We start from the raw sequence: 27,862 nt of genomic DNA, 5'->3' as shown, positions 1-27,862 counted from the left end.
AATAGGTAGGCTAATTGAAATTTTGCCCCCCTTGTGATGTCGGAAGGGGATAATTCCGCCCCTTAATCCACACTATCCAGCAGGGCACTGACATTTAGTACAGACATCAACTCATTTGCATTAAACAGGACACACCTAAAAACGACACATTTTTGTACACACCTACAAAGTGACAATTTTAACATGCTATAATAAATTATATATATTATATTTTGAGCTAAAACTTTACATACGTACTCTGGGGACACAAAATATTTATTTGACAGCTTAAAAAGTCTTGTGAAACGTCCTCTTTAATATACTTCATCTTCTATATGATGTCAACATAATGAGCAAATAAGGAGCATGTAAGAAGAAGCTGATCTCACTGCAGCAACAGTTATTACTCATTGAGTGAAAACAATCACATCATTATCATGTAAGGTCCACAGAGCCCACACTCTCAGAAAAAAGAACAAAAGCTGTCACTGGTGCAAGCTTTTCAAAAAGGACACCTGAAAGATAAGTTCCCCAGTACATACTGATTCCTTAAATATCTTTTTGCAAAAAATTGGAACCAGAATAAGAAATGCTTTGATGATTTTTTATTGATTCCATGACATTCATTTTTTTCAAACCATGTCTGAAAACTGAAATACTGTAAATATTACAGAGAATACATGTAAACCAAAACACAGTAAAATGACATATATGCCACTATTGATACCCAGTCTCTTCTGTCTTGACCATGGGGCCACATGGCATCATTCACATCACATTCAATATCAATGCACCTAGGGAAAAATCTTCTTGCATGCCTTATCCAACCTTGACATTCCTCTTCACCTATTTCTTGGGCAGCAGAAGTCATTGCAAGGGCATTTGCTCATAGGGATGGTGATCATAAACCTTCCACCTCCAAGTACTACTCCGTTGTGGGATTCAAAAATGGGGAATATGCTGGGAGGAACAGCATCATCATACGAAGGTGTAATCAAGAAAAATTGCAATTGTAATATTTTCTCACAAAGACCAGATTCTCCCCCCAAAAAAGTTATTTACTGCATTCCCAGCTTCTCATTGGATGTAAAAAGATTAGGCTACTTATAATCAAGACATCTTCCTGGTACAGTAACACATTTATTACCTCTAAAAGAGATCTATGATGCCCCGCACTCAGTCCATAAACATTAATCCTTGGGAGCTCAAAGTAAGGTCCGCATTTTTTCTTCTCCTCGCGTGCTTGGTTGCCCCTCAGGCACCCACCTGCACTCTACAGTATTTCAAAAGCCCTATTTAGGATATTTTGCACAGGTCTTACATAGAATCAAACCTAGCTAGAATTTAGAAGCAGTGAAGCCCAACCAGGTTATCATTTCGGGGCTTTAAAGTTACACGTTGTTGTAAACATACTCTATTTTGCAGCTTTACTAGCTTTTCTGACTAGCATTTAAGTTGATGGACAGTGGTCAAGAACTAGTCAGTGCACATCAATTCAGTGTTTCCTATTTTCAAATCCTAGGAAGCAGTGCACCATAATGTGCAATGTTTAAAGTAATAGGAAGATTTAGTTTAGTGCAATAAACCTATGTCAGTGAAGTGTAGTGTTTGTCATATTGGACTCATTTTTATCAGTGGTCAATAGGTGGCAGTATTGGCCCCCGTCCGAGACAAAAATCAGGTTTTAGGAATTCTAACGATGCTTCAAAGGTACATTTATTCTGAATAAAAATAACAATTATAATAACATAGTTTTATTACCGTTACCTAGCCAGTAATAAAAATAAATAGTGCCTGTATTGTAATAATACAGATGAAACAGGAGGTCCAGCACATTTATTGAATTACGTTGATAATAAAATATCCTTAGACTAATTTTAGATTCTTTTCCAATTACTAAGGGATGTCTGACAAAGAATGAACAGAAACGTACAACTGTTGGTGCAAGTTGGTTCAGTAAAGGAAGTAAACTTGCGATGCAGCTCATTTGTCAGACAACCCGCTCATTTCTCCTACCAGGACAGAGAAAGGCGCCAGCCCGTTTGACAGACGTCGTCGTTCTCCAATGAATTGAATGGATGTGTGATAAACCTCCAATCACAGCAGCGAGTGGGCGGAGCTTTCTCGGAATAGCCTCTCCAATATTACGTCATGCGCGAACAGCTGGTCCGTTGCGAGACCTGAAAATGTGGACGAGCGTAGCGATATAAAACCGCGTCCGTGCCGTCGGGGCGTAAACAGTCAGTTTATCACAATGTGGTGGCTGGAAGGGTTTCGGTCGGGAATGGGCCGCCTGGAGATCCTGTTGCTTGTTTACACCTTGCTCTGCTGTCTCGGAGGTGAGTCGTTCAGTGAGGGTTCAAGTGTGTTGATGCAGTGGAGCTGTCCTTTGTGCTGGTGCTGAACTACTTCACAGAAATGGCTTGGCAGCAGCGATATCATTTAACGCTATTGCACTTTGAACAGATGCTGGCCATGTAGCATATGGAGTGCATCTCTTTCTCCGCGCGTGTCTGTTTAGCGTTGCAATGTTGTCTTTGGCACGCCGCCGAGAATTAAGCGGAGACCACAGTGCATTGTACAGTGATTTGCTTTTGAATGTATGTGTTGGTTCATTGTGAGAAGTGCCTGCTTACAATATGTATGTGTAGGCATTCTTATCGTATTCAGGCTAATATAGTCCCAAACTGTTAAAAGTCTTTTGGAAATTGCACGAGAGTACATTGCCATACATTTCATACATCTCCTGTGTACAGTACTGTTTTAATTAAATGTTGATCTATTGTACCCAGTAAGCAATAGTTTACTCGGGATTCACCATGCTTGCCAAATCGCATCACTTGCCTCCGGGAAATATGTAGGCCAATTATCCTATTATTGCTTTTTAATGTCTAGAGTCTTACAAATGCTGGATAAAGCGCAAAAAAGTAGCGAATAGTTTGTTGTTTATCTCGAGACGCTGTACATTTGTAGATCACATCGATAAGGAAGGAAGTTAATCCGGCTGCCAGAGCAAGACAATACCTGCGCTCGCGTGCGTGAAAGCGCATCTGATGGTTTGTGGGCTTTACATCTCTCTGTGTCAGCCGCACTTCAACTCCAACACAGAGTTCAAATCTCGTCTATACTGGAACCATTCCATTTAAATAGGTTATGTTATTTGTTTGTTATTAACATAGGTGATAATAACATCATGCACTTAGCTTTTTTTAAAGGATTTCCTTCTTGCAATCGTAGTTTACTTTAACCTTACCATCATTTACTTAGTATAATTGTGTTTGCATTGAGAATATGTTCTTCAATTAGGGCTAATGTTGTCCTAATTCCAGTAAACTTGCAGCAAGTGAGAGTCATAATACACAAGCAAGTTATACATTTAAAAGATGATTAACGGTGCGCCCGTATATGTTGCATGAAGAAACATCAGTCACAGGACTTCCTTCACATTGATCACGTTATTGACATGCAGCAAGAAAGGAATGATGCTGTGAGGCTAGAACAAAGGAGTAGGACCAATGAGCCATCGAGCCTCATGGGAGAGCGAGTCAGAGCAGACCAAAGAAAACAGTTCAATGTGACAGACATAGACAAAGAGATGGGGCTGAGAGCAAGCGAGGATTCCTTCAGCTGAGGCAAGTTGTTCAGTTTCAAAACTATCATCTATCTATCTATCTATCTATCTATCTATCTATCTATCTATCTATCTATCTATCTATCTATCTATCTATCTATCTATCTATCTATCTATCTATCTATCTATCTATCTATCTATCTATCTATACTGATGAAGGGTCAATAATATTCCTTCACCTTGTTAATGCTGTAGGTGTGAGAGTGACATTTATGTTAAAGCGGAGGTGCTTGTGAAAATCCATTATGCAGAGACGTGGTCCGTGAAGGGATGCTTTGCATTGAGTGGTTGTACTTTACTTAACGCTCACATTTACTGTGTAAGTAGGTGGTGTGTTATTATTGAACTAAACTGAGTTAAACATACACTATGAGGATGACAGCAGTTGTTCAGGTAGCACCTTTTCATCAGTAGTGATCAATTAAGAAATACAATTTTTGTGGAATTGATGCAGAAATAGATACTGGATAATAAAACATCTCAGTGATGTTTCATGTCACTATAGCTTACATGAATGCCTCCTACAAACATTTTGTATGAAACACCACAAAGATTCTTAAATCATTTTAGTTAAGCTCCACCGATGTTGTAATAACCCAGAACGATCTCTGCCTGTCAGTTTCATCAACTTGTAGAGTCCCCGCACAGCACTGCATATCACCTTTACTCGTGACTGAGTCCGAAATCAATTAAAACGCTGGAAGATGAACGGCGCCACAACACCCCCGCAGGGAGATTTAGGGCTTCATTACATTGCGCAGTCCGATGAATACGCGTCATTGCTCTCTGACTGATGCGACGCCATCACATAATTCAATATGCGCCGCACCGAGCCGCTAATCTTAAAGTCTTTTAATGGAAGTCTGCTGCTATTGTGATGTCTAAATTGTACACGAGCAGAAAGTTCTTAAGATGGTTGATACATTTGTGAGTTAGGATCGTGGCAGCGTAATGATGGGAAGTGTTGAAGTCAACAACAAAACAAAAAGAATGCAATGTTTTATAGGCCTACGCTGTATATGGAAGAGTATGTAGCAGTACTTGTTCATTTTGTCTTTCTGTACACTTTTAAGATCCACATTCTAGTTTCAATGTGCTTCTCAAGGTCTTGTGTTTGGGTCAACCCTAAGGCTTTTCCCTTGATTGAGAAACACAGTGTCCTTAGGTCGAGTGCCTTTAATTACTTAATGCTTATGCTGAAATCGTATTGCTTTAAAAAACAAGTCTGTTCCCTGAATGTATGGCCAAAAGAGTGCAATTAAAAACTTAATTAAAACTAAACTGTTGACTAAACTGGCAAACAATGAATGTTCAAGATATTTACAAGGGGCCACCTGAAGGCTTCGAATGTGAAATCAGAAGTTCATCAAATTTTTCAAATATTATTAAGCAAAGATGAATATTTAAGAATGAATCATCACTGTGTATAAATTTAAAGCAGGTTAACTTTTTCTTTAAAAACCTAGGTTATACCTGACAGCTGTAAAGGTCGGCCTGACTGTGAAAATAATGATCATCCCCAGTAAGAATCTTTTAAGAAAAATTAGAGAGCCAGAAAGATGCAAATTTTAAGCATCCTATCACTGTCTATAAGTCCCGGACAACAGGTTTAAATGCATGCAAGGTCAAAAAACAGTGTTATTTTCTCAAAATATACATTTAAAATTACCCCATTTCTCAGAGATCCCCAAACGATTCATGTGAAGCCCTTTAACGACTCAGTCTGCCTAAACCCCACCTTTCAGTAGCCTACTCTGCTCTGATTGGTCAACTGACCCAGTATCCTCACAGACCACAGACCAACAATAGTGCAAAATCTACTGACCCAGTGCTAAGATGATTTACTGAGAAGACATTATCGACATCAATATACATCATTCATTATAATCCAAGCAATAAAAACGACGATAGAAACTATCCTTTTACACTCATTTAAGCATTTATGTGAGCTAAACGGGTCATAGCAAAACCGTAAGTGAGCATGCATTAGCCACTTGCTAAGGTGACTCCCTAACAGTATATTAAGAGTTTAAACACCAACATCAATACACATCATTTATCATTAGTCCAAGTTATAAAAACAACAACAGACATTAACATTTTACACTAATTTAAGCAAGTATGTAGCTATAAACATACTTACAGGTGGTTAGGAGACCCATGTTGTTCCAAATAAAGTGGGTACTGAACTATCTTTCATTGTCAATCGTCTAGTAAATCCCTCTGTGAAAAAGTAATTTTAACCACTGATTCTTCAAAGACAAAAGTTTAGTATTTCCCTCCTTGAAAAAGTAATTTTAACCACTGATTCTTCAAAGACAAAAGTTTAGTATATCCCTCCTTGAAAAAGTAATTTTAACCACTGATTCTTCAAAGACAAACGTTTAGTATATCTCTCCTTGAAAAAGTAATTTTAACCACTGATTCTTCAAAGACAAACGTTTAGTATATCCCTCCTTGAAAAAGTAATTTTAACCACTGATTCTTCAAAGACAAACGTTTAGTATATCTCTCCTTGAAAAAGTAATTTTAACCACTGATTCTTCAAAGACAAACGTTTAGTATATCCCTCCTTGAAAAAGTAATTTTAACCACTGATTCTTCAAAGACAAACGTTTAGTATATCTCTCCTTGAAAAAGTAATTTTAACCACTGATTCTTCAAAGACAAACGTTTAGTATATCCCTCCTTGAAAAAGTAATTTTAACCACTGATTCTTCATTTATCTTCATTCATTGGTAGTGAAAACAAACAAACTGAAAACACAGCGTGTTATGATGTTTATACACACTAACTAGCTGTGGGCAGGTCATAGTTTTCGTTTCTCCCGGGCAAGGCTGTAGGCGGAGATTATTATGCAAAGTGTTGGTATTACGTGGATAAAGACAGGCTGGAGATTCAATCTATTTGACGACTCGTTTTAGCGATTCAGAGTCGACTCCCTACTTTAGAAGCCAATAACTTTATTAATCGTATTAATTTTCTTTAAGAAAATAAACTATTTAAAAAAAATTACTTACCAAATACTTTACACAGATGAAATGATATGCTTCAAATAATGTTGTCATGATATATGCTTCATGTAACAATGCCCTTGCAATGTGAACTTGTGTGATACCAGCTTGTACAACCAGTAGCTGCCCTGGTTAGTTTGCATGGTACATCATGGGTTCATCATTGCATGTCAATTTCATTTGCTATTTATATCACACATACTATAATTATGACACAAGCTTGTGTGAGCCCTTGAAAAAAATCATCAAATGCAGAGAGAGAACAAAAATGCTCAGATTTTTTAGTTCTCTGCTACAATTTTAATGGCTGTCATGAAGCGCAGCAGGTAATTGATGAAGCTGAAGACGTTCTCGGTTTTAGTGCATTTTTTGAAGATGACAGTTTTATGACTTGGACTTTATTTTATCTCCATCACATGCCCTGTTTGTCATTCATTTCGTTTGCCATTACTGCCTAGCAGCTATCTTTGGCATGAATCACTTGCTGGGTTCACAAAACAGTCGAAACCAAAAATATATTATAAAGCCATACATTAACTGACGCTGATGGTGGAGAACTGAAGTGATACTAAATGCTCTTCAAACATAAAATCATATTTACGTTGAGCAGAGAGGACGACAACATCTGATTCATTGCAATTGTTTTGAGTTCCACCTTCTGATCCCGTACAATTTGCATCAGCAATGTTCTTCTCTTTTTTGCTGGAACGAGGACACAAAAAGTGTGATGTACTCTCGCGGACTACACAGAGGTTTGTGTTATACTCCAGAGGGCCGATCTGTCGTCCTCTGCTCTTCTCTGTGTGATTTTTGGCATTAAGGCCACTTTGCTAATTGCTCTCAGCTCGGTACATCCGTTCCCTTACTGAGTCGCCAACTGCTACCAGGGGAAATAGCTCTCCATTCCTCATCAGGATCTCTTCTGCTCGCTTATTCAATCACACTCCTGCTCTCCATGGCACCTTCCACCTATTCATGGGGCGCGCTGCGAAAGGTTACCGCCACACATTTCTCTCATCCTTGAGCAAACATTAATTAGTGCGACTGAATGAAGAGGAAACTTCGTGCTTCTGTTCTTGATTACAGAATGTGTCAGCTTAGGGAAAATGTTGAAAAAGCATCCCGTCTTACAAAAAATGAGTGCTTACTTGACTTTTCCCAACCGAGTGAGCTAGGTTTTTGTGATTCCTCATTTGGTTCTTAGTGTTTCAGATAAAAAGGATTGATGGGAATTAGAAGAGATCAGAAGCCATTAGAAACACTAATCCATGAGTAATCCAGCACCAGCCAAACTAAAGTTTTCGCTGGGATCATTTTGATCATTCTTTGTGAGAAAAAGACAGCACCTTTTTTTCAGAGCTGATCCTGGCCTTCTGGGGCCCTAAGCAACTTTGTGAGGGGGCCCTGTCATCGCTTTCATAAAAAACATTCACTATCTCTGCTTAAATGTAACTATAAACAAAATCAGATCAGTAGGTCTGCAACTAACGATTATTTTAATAATCGATTAATCTGTCGATTATTTGTTCGATTAATCAATGAATCGGATAAAAAACAACAAAAAAAGAAAAGCATTCATTTCTAACCCCTTATTCAAAACAGAACTAAAATCTTTAGAAATTGCACAAACATGTTGATCCTTGAACATACCTGAGCTGTTACAATAATAATAAAATAATATAAAAATGGACTAACACAAAAAATACACATGTATGCTTTACATCTGCCAAATATATAGACTTTTTTATGATGCATTTCCCATCAAGAAGCCTCTCTTGATGGGATCAAAAAGATAGTATATGATTACACTCTCAGAAATAAAAGTACAAAAGTTGTCACTGGACAGTAACCTTTTAAAAAAGATACATCTTTGTACCCAAAAAGTGCATATTAGTACTTCAAAAGTACATATTGGCAGTTCAAAGATACATATTTGTACCTAAATGGTACATATTAGAACCTTTCATAAAGGGTATTGCCCCAGTGACAGCTTTGTACCTTATATTTGACTTTGTGTTTTCTCTGATCGGATATCTCATTTGTTAAAACTGTTCAATTTACATTTGGCCACATAAATGCATCTTGTGAAAATAGAAAATGTGTCTTCTACTCCCGCGCAAAATGCAAATACACCATTCATTACTTTGCCTTAAAAAATGTAAGACGATGTTTATGCAACAAAAGGCGGCACTTACTGTATGTTGTACTGTATGTTGGGCCAGGCACGTGCGTCTCCTTGCTCGGCATGAGCAGCAGGAGAGTGACGTCGCGATGATTTAGAGTACAGGTCCATGACGGGGAAAAGCGTTCATACAACTCTCTCTCAAAGTTTTATTTCTTTGTTTAATATCAGTGGAGTTTGTCATTGTATTTTTTTATTCGTTCTAGAAAGTTTTTTTACTCGCTGTCATCACTCCATAAAGCATAAGCGTGTCTTTGTTTGTTTACCTCTTTGCCGGGTAACTTCCAGGTGACGCGCTTACGTTTGGGAGGAGTAAAACCCTGACATGTGGTTTTCCTCTACCTTTGCTGTTTTTTTAATCTTTTCTCCGCCCTGTCTATGAGGCACCGAACTCTGCAAGCAACAGTGCGCGAGAGAGACCGACGCTGCGTCCCAAACCGCCTACTTCCATACTATATAGTAGGCGAAAAGCACTACTTCTCGTACTCTTTGCCTACTATATAGTATGGAAGTAGGCGGTTTGGGACGCAGTGCGAGTGTGTTCACTCTGCTCCGCGCTTAACTGAAGTTTTTCTTTTTTTTATTAAACGTCTCTGCGTCATGCGACTCAACGAATCGATTATGAAATTCGTTGCCAACTCTTTTAGTAATCGATTTTTATCAATTTAATCGATTCGTTGTTGCAGCCCTAGAGATCAAATGGCTCCCGCGGCACAATGATGTCACTCGCCAGCTGGTCTGTGCAGCGCTGCATGAAGTTAAGAACAAGGGGGCCCCCTAGTGGTGCGGGGCCCTACTCAGCTCGCGTAGCCTGCGTATAGGGTGGATCGGCTTTGCCTTCTTTTGATGTGTATATGGGAGGAATAAGAAAAGGATATGCTGGTGGTGTATGTGCTTTTAAATAACGTATATAAACAGGATGCTCTGCTTTTTCTCAGAAAGAGAGAAAATAAAGAGAGAAAGTACGTATGAATCCTAAGAAAGTGACACGGACAGGGAGGAGAAACAGAGAGAGGCAGAGTAAGAAAAGCGAGAAAGTGAGGCTGACAGCTGCTTTGCCCACGGCCATCCTGAACGGCTGGTTGCCGAGGAGCCTGTTTGCGCAACCGAGGCTTGACAGGCAAAATTGCGGGGCAGATAGTCTGGAGTGTGAAAGGAAGGGGACGAATCACTCAGAGCGGAAAGGAAAAAGGAGAAAACTTTTCTACTGTCTGTGTTTGCACAATAACAACATCATTCATCATAACTCTTATCATCATTAATTATTATCAATGCACCCGAGGCTCACAAAGAGGGGATTCCTATACTTTTACAGATCTGCTGCAATGTGTGTGTGTCTGTCTGTGTGTGTAGGCGAAAGTGCCAAGTCTGCCTTTGTTGTGTCTTTCTGCAGAGGGTGTTGAGCTTATTTCTAGCCGGGCAGTGACATCTCCTCTCCTTCTGTTTTGATTGCTTATGCAATGCCCATGCGTCACATGGATTTTCTGCTGCAGCCTTTTAAAAGGGCAATTCATAATGTCTGAAATAGCCCTACAAGGGCTTTCTGAATTAGCCTTGTGTTAACGTATAGGAATTCCTGTGTGGTTATTGAAATGTTTCATCGCTGTAAATTAGTACTTGTCATACTGATCGCAGATATGTCATTCGTGACAATTTGGCACATTTTTGGTAAAATGTTTAGTGTTCGGTTTCGAGTAAAGATAAACTACATCTAGTCTGTCTCTTTTCTTTTAGTTTTGCATTTTGTGTATCATAATACTGTATTTTAGCTACACTGTCCTTAAACTAATAGTTTAACCAAAAATGAAATTGTGTGTTCAACGTTGATAACACGCAATCTAATTAGTTCTTGCATGTCTCATGATGAAACATATAAATGACAGCTCGTCACCAGACTCGTGAGAACCATTATCAATGTCATAAATCCCATTGGATTTATACTTTAAAGGGATACTCCAGCCAAACATTAATATTACCCCATACTCACCCTCCATAGATATGTACACTAGATGTCACCTTGGCTACGGCAGTTCATTGGAACAAATGCGTCAACTAGAGCCGCCATCTTGAAACAGGGGAACCCCGCATCAGCGTCATTGAAGGCAATGGTGTAACCAAAATAAAATCACCATAAATCGTCATGAATGCAATTTTCTTGGTTTACTTTTGGTTCGTTTCAACAGTCAGACATGTATTTAGCATTGAGTCCAGGAAAAAATTCTAAGTTTTGATATTATGAAAATCTACTTTTTCTAACTATAATGCATAGTGCTAGTACGCCTTACATCCATACGCAGCACAAAAGTACGGCATCGTCCATGAATTCGAAGTAAAGGTGGAGATAGCAGCTTTACCTAGCTACTTCCTATGACAAGACCCCCGTTCCAAGATGGCGGCGGTTTTGATGCAGGCTTAGAACCCCAAGGCGACATCTAGTGTATATATCTATGCTCACTTTCAAGTAATCCGAGATACACATGTCCGTCATCTTTCAGAGGAACACATTTAAGTTATTTTAGTAAATGTCCTTGCTTTTCCAAGCTTATAACAGTAGAAAACAGGGATCAGTAAACAACTTCAGGTTTCTCCTACCTTATTGGTTGTTGTGAACATTGGCTATTTAAATTTTTTTAATCCGACTGAATTTATACAGTTTACATGCAGCCTTAACACAAGAGCGCAGCCAGGGTTGCCAGCTTCGCGTATCGAACCTAAAAGCATCCCAATGACTATTAATAGTCCAAATACCAATAACAAATGAACAAAATCCTTTCATCTTTAACCCGCAGGAAAAAAACAACTCGCGGAAACAGTTTCAACAGTTGGCAAAAGTTGAGGACTTGGCAACGGCACCCAGCGCACAGCATCTTTTGTCGAGTTCACGCTTTATCTCTGAATAAATGTACAAAGCTGAGTTGGAGAAAGTTGTTCTTAAGAAGTTTTTAGATTTCTTAAGAAGTTTTAAGAGTTTCGTTGCAAAACGAGATAAATCAGTTTTTTTAATTGTTCAGAAATCTGTTTTTTTGGTTGTGCGTTCCAATTAATATCAATTCAACTGCAGTTGGTTTGTTTTGATTTAAACCTTCATAACCTAAAAAATACAGCTAAGTAGCACCATAAAACAACACAATAACATGATAACATAATAATAAACATGTTGTGACAAAAATGTTAAAAATGGATTCATCTCGTTTTGCAACGAAACTCTTCATATATGCAATGAAAACACATTTTTCAAAAGGCATGACGCTATTTTATTGTTTTTTTAGCCTAATGTTATGAAAGTACACATGAATGCTGCCGAATGTACAGAGTGTGATCCCATTACCTTAATAATGTGTGTTGCTATTGCCTTGCCATATATGTTTTTGTGACGAGAATTATGCGAGATGTAAATATGAGGTCAATATAAGAGGTGATCTTGAGCACAAATGTTCTGTTCATGTGCACAATGTATTTTGCATCCGATTGAGAAAATACTACCATTCACGTGTTTACATGCATACTTTTCTCTTGCTGATCGGATGATAGATCGGAGTACACCGTCCCATCCAAATCCTTTCATCCAAATGGCCGCAATTGTATTGATTAAGGTGTTTACATGAAGGCTTTTCAATACGATTGAGCCATCAATACGATTACAAACAGATTATTTGGTTGCATGTAAACATGTTGCATGTGTTGCGTGTTACGTCAGCTGGTAGAGCAAGAGACGTTAAGATGTTGGCCCTCTAATTATGAGGCCAAATGAAAACTTAATAATTTAACATATTGAAAGCAGATATTTACTTGGGTACCCTTACGAAAGGAAAATATATTTACCAATATATTACTTGAAATATATTGTAATATATTGCAATATATTATGTTACTTTCCATTTTCCAATATATTATACATTGGCAATACAAGGAATAATATATTGATGGTACATATATTCTATATATGTGTAATATATTGCAGTATATTGCAAAATATACAAATTATTGCCACTTTCAATATATTGTACATGGATATAATATATGTGTTTATATATTAAAAAATATATGCAATATTATATTTATAAATATCTGCAATATTGTATTTTGATTTATATGCGAAAATGTATTAACAATATATGTAGAGATATAGTTTCACATATATGTTTACTATATGGTAGAATATATTTCAAATATATGTAAAATATTATGGAAATATACATGAAATATATGTAGATATGTGTTCGATATATTGTGGAATACATTTTAAATATATGTAAAATAATATGGGAAATATATGTGCATATATGGGAATATGTATTAAAAATATATGTACAGATATAGTGTCACATGTATGTTTACTATATGGTAGAATATATTTCAAATATATGTACAACTATATGGAAATATATATGTAGATATGTGTTCGATATCTTGTGGAATACATTTTACATATATGTAAAATTAGATGGAAAATATGTGAAATATATGTGCATATATGGGAACATGTATTAACAATATATGTACAGATATAGTGTCACATGTATGTTTACTATATGGTAGAATATATTTCAAATATATTTACAACTATATGGAAATATATATGTAGATATGTGTTCGATATCTTGTGGAATACATTTTACATATATGTAAAACTAGATGGAAAATATGTGAAATATATGTGCATATATGGGAACATGTATTAACAATATATGTACAGATATAGTGTCACATGTATGTTTACTATATGGTAGAATATATTTCAAATATATGTACAACTATATGGAAATATATATGTAGATATGTGTTTGATATATTGTGGAATACATTTTGCATATATTTAAAATTAGATGGAAATATATGTACATATTTATTGTAAATGTATGCACAATATGTGTACATATATGAGAACATGCACATACAATGTATGAATATATTTGGGATATATACAGTATATGTACATGAAACATCTAAAATATATAAATACTTAAATATGCAACCTGCAATATACAAACATTTACACCACATATTAACACAGACTGATGGGTAATCTATCAAAAGCCACCTTTATTTTCTTTTAATCAGGCACAGATACTAAACCCAATTTGAGGTACAGAGCTCTATAGGCCTATTAAAACCACAAGAGGTTTTGCATATGGTCAGTCAAAGGAAATGTGATTGGCTTTACATTACATTACATAAATGTGTTGCATTGCATTTACATAAATTACATTTTAAAAGAGTGCCATTAAACAAAAAATATACAAAATATAAATTGAAGCAACTTAAATTATTTCAAAATTTCAGCAGTGCCATTATACAATATAAAGACAATATCAATAAACAAAATGCACAGACAATAATGAACAAATAAATAATAAACAAACTTTCAAGAAGTTTTGGGAACCGTGAAAAAGCAAAAAAAAAAAAAACATTTGCCAAAAGAACAGTCCATTATCCTGGTTAGGAGTCCACCTTGGTTCTTCACTGATGTAAACCACTTACATACCCATGCTTTTGCTCTTCACCTGGTTTCTTAATGCCATTAGCTCGAAGATTCTACTGTTGATAGATTTTCTGACATCAGCTTCCTTGGCCTTATAGGAAACTGTTTTAAAACAGCATCTGTGGAACAGAACAACAAGTTGTTCAAAAAAATCTCTCAGAGATGCAATAAAAACTGAAAAGCACCAGCTCTGAAAACTTATATACCTTTTAAAACTTGAAGTTTCCTTGGAGCCTGCTGACATCAGCCTTCTTCTTCTTCTTCTTCTTCTTGAGTTTTACTGGCAGTTGGCAAACAACTTTTAGTGGCATTACCGCCACCTACTGATTAGGAGTGTGGGTCAGGATCATAGGTCAGGACCTATCTATCAGCCTCCTTGTTGCTGGTGTCTGTTACGGATCCTGTCCTCTCTTCGCGCCTGAATCTCAGCTTCCTACTCGATTATATATAAAATATAGTGCCCTATTTGTTCTTGATTGCAATATATTTTGTATCATATATAAATGTATGTTTCATGCATATATTGCAATATATCAAAGCATATAAAGACAAACTATTACATGTAAAAAATACAGTGCCCTTTCTGTTCTTGATTGCAATATATTTTGTCTCATATATACATGTATGGTTTATGCATATATTGCAATATATCAAAGCATATAAAGACAAACTATAACATGTAAAAAATATAGTGCCCTTTTTGTTCTTGATTGCAATATATTTTGTCTCATATATACATGTATGGTCTATGCATATATAGCAATATATTAAAGCATATAAAGACAAACTATTACATGTAAAAAATATAGTGCCCTTTTTGTTCTTGAATGCAATATATTTTGTCTCATATATACATGTATTGTCTATGCATATATTACAATATATCAAAGCATATAAAGACAAACTATTACATGTAAAAAATATAGTGCCCTTTTTGTTCTTGATTGCAATATATTTTGTCTCATATATACATGTATGGTCTATGCATATATTGCAATATATCAAAGCATATAAAGACAAACTATTACATGTAAAAAATATAGTGCCCTTTTTGTTCTAGATTGCAATATATTTTGTATCATATATACATGTATGTTTCATGCATATATTTCAATATATTGGAAAATATAAATATTAAATCCCATATATGGGAATATGTTGCCTAATATATTACATGATATTTTCCAATATACTGCAATATATTTTTGTTTCGTAAGGGTAAAAAATGACAAAAGAAACAATGCAATGTTTTGCCGTCAGTTTCCAGGTAAAGCAGACAAATTTGCAGCCTTTTTCGTTGGAACAAGAAACTACAGTACCATAAACAAAACCTTGAAGCTCATGAGAAAATCCAAAAGCACATAGCGTGCATGGTGTCTAAATGGGTTGCCGATAACCCTTTAACTGGTCCACTGAACTTCATGCCGAGACTTATGAATAAACAGAATTTTGAGCGCATCAAGAGACATATCAACACAACATAATAAAAACACTGTTTATTAATATTAGTTTGTTATCTTCCTTTCAACAAGATTCTTTTGATATGAGTTCTCCATTTCGTACACAGTTAATCCTTATATACCTGAAACTATTGACCCTGATGAGAGCATTGTGAAATTTCAGAATTAGAGTTTATATTTAAAATTAGCAATTGTCTTAACAAATGATGAATAAAATGTATATTTATACAATAAATTTTGCCAGGACAAGTGAAACCCTGAACCACTATAAAAAATACTTTGCATTAAGTCCCAAACTATACAACATAGCATTTAAAAGATATTTTAAGACGCTAATACAGTCCTACCCCTAAACCTACCCAAGACAGTTTATTAAAATCATGTACTGTTAGAAATAAAATGCGTAACAGACAGACAAGTGTAATCACAATAACTTATTGCAAAATTTCAAAAACAGTAGTACTGTAAAAGTAGTTAAAATGACGATGTGCTGCAGCCACGGTCCTCTCTTGGGAGTATATGAAGTACAGAGAAGTATCAATGTTATTAATCCACAAGAACATTAAACCGGATTCTCTCTGTCAAAGCACACATTTCAAATTTCATATTTAAATTTCAAGTACATCTACTGAAAGACGGCAATATCACAAATCTGTGACCAAGCACGCAAGAGCCAATAAGCTTTTGATATCAGTGCCCTGTTGTGAAGCTTCTTGAGGTTGTGTTGTGTTCTTATGTTGTGTTTTGGTGTTATTCATATTGCATAGGAAAAACGCCTTTCGTGTCTCATTGCAAACAAACTAAATAAAAATATTATTAATTTCAATATCCACCATTTTTTATTTTATAAATAGGAATACATAAAATGTATACATCGAAAAGCTGTTAATACCTAAAAAATGTATGTATTAGTCCTGGCAATATGTCAATATTATACGTTTTAATGTGCATGAAAAGGTTCACACAGGTCCATGAAATCCTTGAAAGTTTGTGAATCTGGGGAAAAAATCAAGGCCCTGGGAAGTTTTTGAAAATATACATACATAGATACAGGTCATTGAAAGTGCTTGAATCTATTTTATGCAAGAAGTTTTCTGGAAAAATCCATATTATTCCCTGTGTAGTGTAGGATAATATCATAAAAATTCCAGACTTTTTAAGCACACGTGCTAAACTGTTCGCTTTAAATGCTTATATCTTCTGTATGCAAATGTTGATTCATACAAAAATGCTTTTTTGCAAAGTTATGTTTGACACATGAAAACGTCTCGGGTTACAATGTCACTGTTGTTCCCTGAGAAGAGAACGAGACGCTGCGTCTCCCTTGCCATACTTCCTGCATCCCTGTAATGCCGTCTTTGGCAATATTTCAGATAGCGATATACTTTCTGGCTTCCGCGATATACCCTGTCTTTGTCGTTAAGCCTCACCATTAGTTGAATTTGATATACACATTCAGACGCACTTACCCCTGGGGGCGTCCCCAAAGTGTCACCGCAGTGACGCAGCGCGAGTTCCCTCGAAAAGGAAACTGTAACAATGTATCTTAAAACTAAAGGTAACACGATGTAACCTTGCTCTCACTTGAAATGTGTCCCCACATTTAGTCCTTGAATTACAGGGTATTGGACCTGGAAAGTCTTTGAAAGGTCCTTGAATGTAAAGTTAAGTAAGGTGTGGGAACCCTGGAAACACAAGTAAATGTACATGTGGTACAACTACACTTTACTTAAAAATACACATATTTTCTAATAATTCATAGTCACTGTAATACATTGATGATACAGTTATTTTACCTCAGCATGGTGAGGAATTTTGTTCCTAAAATGAAAAATAAAGCTATTCACAGCATAGGAGTCATACAGATTTTACTTTTAAAACAATATGAGTTTGAAAGTCTAATTTATTATTATCTTCCAACACATTTAGTCATTGTGCCTAAAAGCAGATCCAACCACACTTCCTATCCTGTGAGGCCTGTTTTCGCTGCAGTCGTTGTGGGTTTCTATTCAGCAGATGATGCCCTGAATGATTCATGACCCGAGTAAGCTACGGGGAGCACCTGGGCTTGAGGAAACTCCCCTAAGGTGGTCTGCATGTGTCAAAAGAAGGCAAAGAAGAAATCAATAGGGGGAAGATTTCTTTAGACTTTGAGCATTAGGTCTAAAGGCATTGGCTGCATCATGGAGCGACTCGGATGGAAATCACAGTGCACTTTTGTGTATTGAGGTTCATAAAGAGGAGGCTTTAACACAAAAAGAAATATAGAATATAGATATCTCAATAAAATGTTTTGTCTCTGTTATTAAAAAAGTTAATTTGATGTCATAAATATTCAATCTGCTTTTACAGTAAACCATATTTACATTGTAAGACTACGGCTATATGTCAAACTAACTTTCATTTCATTTTTTTATAGCATTTGAATGATTCAAGTGTGTGGGTATTTTTGCACGTTCTGCTAGTCACACAATCTTCATTCAGCCAATAACACCTACACTCACCATATACTCAGGGCTGCCAGACCTAGCAGGCAATGTTTCGTCCAATCTACAGGCCTTGCTGACACCTGGTTTCATAGGCTCTCTGAGTGCTCTCTCAATTGCTCATACTTGATTCTACGTCTCCATTTTCACCCTTGCTAACATTAATATTAAAACATCACATCTTCTTTATTACAGTCTTTTACCTTTCAGCAAGGCCACACCGAACTCGCGTTGCAGCCCTGCCAAGAAGCTGAAATTGGCTCTCGGTCTTTGCCCTGGGTCCTGTCAGGTGCAATATGCCAAATGCCAGAGAAAAGGCTTCATTTTTGGCAGGAATAAATGGGCCTGGCAGGCTCAGTCTTTTTTTAGATTTGACAGATAAAGAGATTTTTTAGGAGCACATCTTTCGACCGTGAGTTTGGACTTGAAACATGCTAGGAAATGTAGTGTTAAGAGCAATATGCTATTTTGGATTTTTACTGTGTTTACACATTTTTATGTTGCTGGGCTTTACATGGAAAACAGATTTTAGATTTTAGAGAATCAACTATTTTTATGTGTCTATTCATGCATTAAGCATGCATTTTTTTTTCAAAAATCTGCGACTTAGTTATATATTTTTGATCAGTATATGTGTGTTCACTGGAAATCAAAGCCACAACATTTCATAAGACTTTTTTAAGATAAATCTTTGGTGTCCCAGAGTACATATGTGAAGTTTTAGCTCAAAATACCATATAGATCATTTATTATAGCATGTTACAATTGACACTTTGTAAGTGAGATCAATGGAATGGTTTCCTTTTAAATGCAAATGAGTTGATCTCTGCACTAAATGGCAGTGTCGTGGTTGGATAGTGCAGATTAAGGGGCGGTATTATCCGCTTTTGACATCACAAGGGGAGCCAAATTTCAATGACCTATTTCTTCACATGCTTGCAGATAATGGTTTACCAAAACTAAGTTAGTGGGTTGATCTTTTTCATATTTTCTCGGTTGATAGAAGCACTGGGGACCAAATGATAGCACTTAAACATGGAAAAGTCAGATGTTCATGATATGTCTTGATATGTCTGAGCTATAAGAACAAAAAAAAAACATTTTTATGTAAAAGTAAAAATTGGGCAACTGTAAAATTTAGCTTTTAAAGCAATAATTAAAACAAACAAAATAGACAAAAAACGAATTAAAGTCGTAGCCGTTGATGTAGTGGGCAGAGCTCCAACATGTGGTGCATTCACACTTTCGGCAACCCGAGTTTGATTCCTGGCTCGTAGTCATTTGCCGATCCCATACCCCTCTCTGCTCCCTGTACTTTCCTGTCCTCTCCTCACTTACTGTTACAATAAAGGCAAAATGGCAAAAAATACAAAAATAAATAAAAAAGATTAAAATGATAAATATAGGTTTTTGGAACTTAACTCTTTCCCCGCCATCGACAAGTTATCTCGTCAATTAAGAGAAAACATTTCCATGTTCCTGGTGAGTTTTTATGGTTAGCTGTAATACTTGGATTATCCACTAGATGGCTCTTACCCAATTTATGAAAAAAATGAAGCAAATTTTTAAAACTCCGTTTATGTTTTGATAATCATTCTGAAACTGATCTCTAATAAACTTCCTTCACAAAAATGTAATTATTTCAGCTTTTTCCTAAAAAATTCTTTTTGGAGATAAATATGTTTAAGAGTTTATAAGCAGAGAAAAAAATATAGATAGGATGAAAAAAAATTTTTCATTTTGTTTGTTTGTTTAAAGCAGATGGTCTGTTCTTTCATTTGATGTATTTGTATGTTTATTAGGGCTGGGCATAGATTAATCTAGATTATTCTCTAAAATAAAAGTAATTTTTTGCATAACATGAGAGTTTGTGCTGTGTGTAATTATTATGTATATATAAATACACACACATTCATGTATGTATTTAAGAAACATCTACATGTGTATTTATATATACATTCTATATTATATATAAATAAAAAACGCTATATAAATAAAAAAATTATATATGTGTATGTGTGCGTGTTTAAATATACATAATATTTATACACAGCACAAACTCATATATTATACAAAAAATACTTTTATTTTGTATAAGATTAATCTAGATAAATCTATGCACAGCCATAATGTTTATATATTTTTAGAAAGAAAATCCTGGAAGGCATTTTGTGAAACTTACAAAAAATGCAGATGGCAAACTTTTCAAAAAAAAAAAAAAAAAGGCTTGCGGGTAATGAGTTAAGTTACAATTAATTGCTGACATGCTATGTTATTAAATCATGTTTAAGCCAGTGTTTCTCAAACTGGGTGCTGCAAGTATGCACTGTGACTTTTATAAAATAAATTCTTGTTTCATAAATTCTGTCTAAGTTAACCTCAGAAAACTACATTGTATACTTTAATGTTTTGTTTAATTCAGATTTTAAGTTTTAGAATGTTTTATGTTGTCACATTTTCTTCGTTTGAGAACCACTGGTTTAAGCACATAAAGATCACATTTAAATTTTGTGATTTAGATTATAAACATCCTGAATAACTACATTAAAATGCAGCATATAGTTTAGTTAAAACAAAATTTGTAAAAGGATTAGTTCACCCAGAAAAAATTCTTGCCATGATTTATTCTTCATCATGTCATTCAAACTCATATGACTTTCTTTTGTAAAACACAAGATGGATTATGTTGTTGATGCTTCTCTTTTTACCCATACAAAGACTGTATTTGGGAACTTGGCTGTTCCTTACATTTCTGCTATAAATAGCCTTTTGCGGTCCACAGAAAAATGAAAGTCAGATTTAGAATAATAAGAGTAAATGATATACCCGATTCTCACAAAAACACCCTACTTTATAAATTAAACTAACAGATTATTATTCAATTAAACAATGACTATAACCCATTTGTTTTCTCATGAAGCCTTAACCATAAATCAACATAATAAAAGCCCCTAACATGAGAAAACTTTCCTCATTTGCTGGAGATCAATGTGACCCCTGGGCCATTAATCTGCAGACAGAATATCACTGGGCTCTGAAGTGTCAGTGGGTGTCTTTCTACCCCTGCAGCTTTTGAACATATTACAGCCATCATACCACCTCTGACAGATCCGCACTATACACAAAGTGAAGCTTCTGAAATCATCCAGTTGAAAGCTGCTGGAAAATAACCAAAAGAAACCTCCCTTGTAGACATCTAATTACGTTCATGAAATGTTATAAAATGCATAATGACCTGCTCTGATCCCTAATAAAATTCTGCACTGACCTTCCTCTCCGGCGCTACTTAATTGGATTACTTTTTACCCAGTCATCTGCTTCTCATTTCTGTGAGAAACCCTCGTCCTTCATTATCTTACTTTTTATCTCTTACTGTTTGCTACCTTCTAATTTTATTAGATAAGTATGCTACACTTATGTGTTTTGATTGTCACCTGCAATTTCATCCATATAGCTCTAAACACATAACAAGTGCCTGAAAAACACCGGTGTGAAAAACGGCACTGTTCCACAATTCGAAGGAAAAATTAGAAAATTGAAGTCCAGTGTTGCAGAAAACTGTGAAAGGATGTACACAATGATTTATTGTAACGCAAAGAAAATGTATTAAACAAACATACAATATAGGTTTAGCTTAATGTTTCATTGTACACACAAGTTAAAATGTACTAAGTACACTAAGTACTAAGTACACTAAGTACTTCGACTCGCCTGAAAAGTCCGCTCCCCTTCTCACTCTCATAATGGGAGAGGGAGGGTGTTACTGCGCCAAGTCGAAGTACTCCCAAAAGTGGTATTACGCCATAAAATATAGTTCCTCTTTTAAACCCGCTTAGAAAAGCGCTAGGTTTTATTTTGTACCACCAAACTTGCTCGTATAACTACTCGTCTTAAATAGGAAAAACGTTGATGTGTTTGGTCACTTCTAACTTTATCTCTAAATGGTACCATTGAATGAATGGAGCTAAGCTAAATGCTATCGAAGCGTCGCAGCGCGCTCCAGCGCTTACGTGCACGCACACAGATGATAGAGGGATGTATCAACAATTCTTAGTTAAGGTAATAACATATTTTAATATTGAAAATGAGTAGACTATTCCTTTAAAACAACATAAAGTGTGTTGTTCCAAAAATAACAATTGATGCGTTAAGTTAAGGACAACACATTAGACATTAATCATATGCACAGCTATAGAATATTAAATCCAATTAATCCATAAGGTGTATTTACAGTGCACTGGGTTAACAGTAGTCATTAATTTTAAATCAAATGTACCCTTGGTTTTACAGCTTTCAGAGCACTTACCACTGTGTGCTCCGTGTCTACCCCTAGGTGTAACTTCATAATTCACTTTGCCATTAGGCATAAAATACGGTCCTGTGCCGATCTGCAGAAATCATTTAGGCTCTTAAAAGATGTTGTGCCATGAATCTAAATCTGTATATCCTCGCTTCCAGTTTTAAACTGCTGAGTTTTTACAGATATATTTAATGAATAACTAAATCTTAACCTTTATCTTGCAACTGCTTGTGCTATTTTAATGTAAAATCAGCTACCTTGGGTCAAGTATTTGTTTTGCTTTACAAAAAAAATTAAATACAAAGACTTTGAAGTAAATTAAAACGCATCCTTTGTTGAATTGCACATATTGCGGCTTTCGACCCACTGGTCTGTTTAAAGAAGTTACTCTTTTGGATCCACACACAGTTTTTCTTGCCAAATCATTGTAGGTTTAAAGGAGTGATGCGGTCTAAACATGGCAACATAAATCTGACCTCACGCTTGACTCTTCTTTATACGTCACAAAAAACACTTTCCCATCTCGTCAACTCCTACAGGATTTTCAGTGCCCTTATCTTTACCTCTCTCTCTCTCGCTCGCTCTCTCTTTCTCGCTAAGGCCATATATCACTACATCAATTGCGAGCTTGTTGCCATGCTGCAAGACAAGCATAAGGAAGGTTTCTCTAATGTATAAAGCTTTGAGAAACAGGCAGATTCAGAGACTTATGGGGACTCTTGAGGTAAATGATGTGTTGCATTCTGTGGAAGAGGCTTTTTCTGTAATGTCTACTAATTGAACATTGATAAAGGTGATAAGCTGCCAGGATGCTATGCATTGCTTGGTTTATTTATTTGCTTGGCACACTCTTAAAAATAAAGGTGCTCCACAATGCCATAGAAGAACATGTTTTGTCTAAATGGTTCTTAAAAGCACCTTTAACATCTAAAGCACATGTTTTATTCCCAGAAAAGGTCCTTTGACTAAATGGTTCTTTAGGGAACCAAAAAAGGTTCTTATATGGCATCGCTTTGAAACACCTTTTTTTTTTAAGAGTGTGGATGTTTAAAGGGCACATTTCACAAGACTTTTTAAAGATGTAAAATAAATCTTTGATGTCCCCAGAGTGTGGATGTAAAGTTTAAGCTTAAAATACCCCACAGATAATTTATTATAACATGTTAAAATTGGCACTTTGTAGATTTGAGCAAAATATGCCGTTTTTGGGTGTCCTTTAAAATGCAAATGAGCTGATCTCTGCACTTAATAGCAGTGACATGGTTGTATAGTGCAGATTAAGGGGCAATGCTATTATAAATTGGGACCCAGTTATTGCACTTAAACATGGAAAAAGTCTGGTTTTCATGAAATGTCCTCTTTAAGTCAAAGATTGTTAAAGAAACCATTTCTTTCTTATACCTTTTTATAGTCTGTAGAAACTTTTCCCACTACAAAAAAACTTTTGCGCAACAAAAAGTGGATGTAAGGCTCTTTATGAAACCATACAGCCAGACAAAGCACACTTAAGGGGCCATTATTTTAAGGGTGTATAGTGATTGTTATGAATACTATTAAAGTCACCATGAAAAAAAAAAAACTGTTATTAAATACTGGTATTTTTTTACAAATGACTTCTCTCTGAGCTTAGTTTTTTTTTTTTTATTAATGTGGCCTCATAATCTTTAATCAATCTTTAATAATCTCCTCCCCTCCTTAAAACGATCTAGCTTTACTTCCTGTCATATGGTATTGCAGGTGCAATTAGCAATTAACAATACACCCCAACTTCAAACGATCCAATCAGATCTCGATGGACAAATTCAAATCCAGCCCTGCCTTATTTCATTTCAGATATACGTCACCACGGTGAAAATAAAGCAATCGCTACTTACGTTTCATGGCGACTTTAAGAATCTATTTTTATACAGATTTAGAAAAGAAAACTGTTTTGAAGGGAAAAGTTAGACATGGTTAATATTTTTTGCGTTAGAAAGTAATGGATCTGCTTTGCTTCTAATAAAATAAAAGCTGTGCATTAAATTTTCTTTGTCTTTGTGTATCTTGACCATACTGGTAACAGGAATCCAGCTAACAGAGGGAATTATGTTGGCAGTATTGCACTTCATTTTTAGGTTGTGGATATTCAGTGATCTCAGGGGTCTTCAACCGCAGACCTACGCAATAAAGAGTCAGCCACGCTAATGCAGAGGATTCGCCAATTATTGTTAAAAGGGACATATCGTGAAAATCAGACTTTTTCCATGTTTAAGTGTTGTTATACCACGGGTCTGTTGAATGCTGTATTCTGATTGGCTAAGAAATGTTCAGTGGGTATGCGTTAATTTCTGATAACCGCCCACCAAACTTATCAAATGTCTTAAAAATAGACACCAGAGCAATGTTTGTGGTAACCGTGGTATAAGAGGAATATTTGACTCCGGTCCTTTGAATTATTTGAAAATAATGCACAATTGCAGTGTAATGGCACTCCGCTTTGCGTGTGCATTATTTTCTTATAATTCAATGGCCCGTCGTCAATTATTCCTTACTAATTGGGTCCCCAGTACTTCAACCTAGAAAATGTTTTGGTAAACCATTCTCTGCAAGCATGTGAAAAAATAGGTTATTGAAATTTGGCTCCCCCTGTGATGTCAGAAGGGGATAATACTGCCCCATAATCTGCACTATTTTTATGGTTGCACGTTTTAGTGTGATGAACCTTTGCTGACCTATATACACTCACCTAAAGGATTACTAGGAGCACCATACTAATACTGTGTTTGATCCCCTTTTGCCTTCAGAACTGCCTTAATTCTACGTGGCATTGATTCAACAAGGTGCTGAAAGCATTCTTTAGAAATGTTGGCTCATATTGATAAGATAGCATTTTGGAGTTGATGGAGATTTGTGGGATGCACATCCAGGGCACGAAGCTCCCGCTCCACCACATCCCAAAGATGCTCTATTGGGTTGAGATCTGGTGACTGTGGGGGCCATTTTAGTACAGTGAACTCATTGTCATGTTCAAGAAACCAATTTGAAATTATTCGAGCTTTGTGACAGGGTGCATTTTCTTGCTGGAAGTAGCCATCAGAGGATGGGTACATGGTGGTCATAAAGGGATGGACATGGTCAAAAACAATGCTCAGGTAGGCTGTGGCATTTAAACAATGCCCAACTGGCACTAAAGTGTGCCAAGAAAACATCCCCCACACCATTACACCACCAGCCTGCACAGAGGTAACAAGGCATGATGGATCCATGTTCTCATTCTGTTTACGTCAAATTCTGACTCTATCATCTGAATGTCTCAACAGAAATCAAGACTCATCAGACCAGGCAACATTTTTCCAGTTTTTAACTGTCCAATTTTGGTGAGCTTGTGCATATAATAGCCTCTTTTTCCTATTTGTAGTGGAGATGAGTGGTACCCAGTGGGGTCTTCTGCTGTTGTAGCCCATCCGCCTCAAGGTTGTGCGTGTTGTGGCTTCACAAATGCTTTGCTACATACCTCGGTTGTAACGAGTGGTTATTTCAGTCAAAGTTACTCTTCTATCAGCTTGAATCAGTCGGCCCATTCTCCTCTGACCTCTAGCATCAACAAGGCATTTTTGCCCACATGAATGCCGCATACTGGATGTTTTTCCCTTTTCACACCATTCTTTGTAAACCCTAGAAATGGTTGTGCGTGAAAATCCCAGTAAGTGAGCAGATTGTGAAATACTCAGACTGGCCCGTCTGGCACCAACAACCATGCCACACTCGAAATTGCTTAAATAATCTTTCTTTCCCATTCTGACATTCAGTTTGGCGTTCAGGAGATTGTCTTGACCAGGACCACACCCCTTAACGCATTAAAGCAACTGCCATGTGATTGGTTGATTAGATAATTGCATTAATGAGAAATTGAACAGATGGTCCTAATAATCCTTTATGTGAGTGTATATGTTGAAGATATTTTTTAGTTAAGTAAAATTTCTAGCTCAAAAATAAGATTTTATCTTTTGTAAATGTAATCTTTTGAAGCCTTAAAAATCACATTCTGAAAATAGACAGTGGTTGCTGAACAAATCTACAGTCAGTTTTATCTCCCTGTCAAGCTGTGCGTTTGAAAACCATGCAAACTCCCAAAACAAGCCATCTCTCTAAAATATGATAAAGAATTCAGAAACTGGGAATGCTTATCCTGAACTACTTTACAACTTCACTCATCACATACAGCAAGGAACTTTTAGCTGTTCATCCCGGTCATTATTAATGATATTTCATATGCAAAGTCTTATGATTTCACATGCTGGAGAAACTCTCCTGGCACTCATGAACAACTCTTTGTTCTATCAGTGTACGTACACATTTTCCTCATTCTGTTTATTTATTTATTCTATTTGGGTTTTCCCTAGGATGCAGAAAAGTCAGTCTTTGTTGTCATTTTATAATGAGCAAATATGCTTTCTACGCCTTAGAGTTAATAGAACAGTCTGAATAATTCAAACGGCATGGTAGCACTGATTTATGGTCCTTTCCGGAACGGTATGCACTGAAAAAGCTTACATTGCAGAGTTTATATCAGTACAGTGAGCCAGGTGGCTGCCCTGGGTTGTTCAATTCAAATGCTACAGGGGATGGTGTTGTGTCTTCCCTCGGGGTTGTAAGCTGTCCTGGTGAAATAGAAGCAGGACTTAGACAAAGGAGAAAAGCTTTCATTCTACATGTTGTAGGACAGTCACGGTTTTCACCGAAGATGTTGGCATATGCGAAGGTATAAGGCAGATAGAGACTGCCCATGCAGGTAAAAAAGTACAATCTCATATGTACAGTACTTACTTAAAGTGCTTTATTTACATGCATTTATTTTGTACTTAAATATTCTTCTTTTGTAATTCTTAAGATTATCTTAAGAACATCTAAGTGTATATCTGCTATTTTGAGACACCATAAATATAAATTAAAATGTGCTTTTAAAATATCTGTAATAATCAAATGTATTTAGATAACACTTGTAGTAAACGTATTACTAATGGAACATAAATATATTTTTAAGCACATATTCATGACGTCTCAAAGTAGCACAGATAAGTAGACTTAAGCCCGAAGGTAATTGTTTCTCATTAAGGATGTCTGTAAAAATATATTTGCATGCCTCCTCCACGATAAAACTCTTGCATTCGGATGAAAATACATTTGCGGTGGATGTGTACACGCAAAGCAATGACTTTTACATTGATCCCCTTTTATAAACTCAAGAGATCTGGATTCGGATGGCAATTAAATTACCACAAGACTTGGTGTTTGTCAAAAAACAACATGATCTCACGTAAAGTCATGTTATAGTCACGAAAAATGTAA

General features: G+C 36.1%; 1 protein-coding gene and 1 long non-coding RNA gene across 2 annotated transcripts in view; one reads left to right on the top strand and one right to left on the bottom strand.

The window, feature by feature from the left end:
* Nucleotides 1-2,129: 2,129 nt before the first annotated feature.
* tmem8b (transmembrane protein 8B) overlaps nt 2,130-27,862 on the top strand; it is a 245,368-nt gene continuing 219,635 nt past the window's right edge. Inside the window, exon 1 of the mRNA XM_055200090.2 lies at nt 2,130-2,318. Coding sequence (XP_055056065.1) covers nt 2,234-2,318 — 85 coding nt within the window. The 5' untranslated portion in view covers nt 2,130-2,233. The remainder of the gene's footprint in view (nt 2,319-27,862) is intronic.
* On the bottom strand, nt 13,830-14,717 carry LOC141358873 (uncharacterized). Its single transcript, XR_012365383.1, has 2 exons — nt 14,495-14,717; nt 13,830-14,407 (listed from the first exon to the last, which is right to left on the bottom strand). It is a non-coding gene; the product is annotated as an uncharacterized lncRNA (long non-coding RNA).

This window comes from Misgurnus anguillicaudatus, chromosome 22 (genome assembly GCF_027580225.2).
Source record: "Misgurnus anguillicaudatus chromosome 22, ASM2758022v2, whole genome shotgun sequence".
NCBI lineage: Eukaryota > Metazoa > Chordata > Actinopteri > Cypriniformes > Cobitidae > Misgurnus > Misgurnus anguillicaudatus.
Note: the sequence above shows the minus strand (reverse complement) of the source record. Positions and strands in the feature narration are given on the sequence as shown.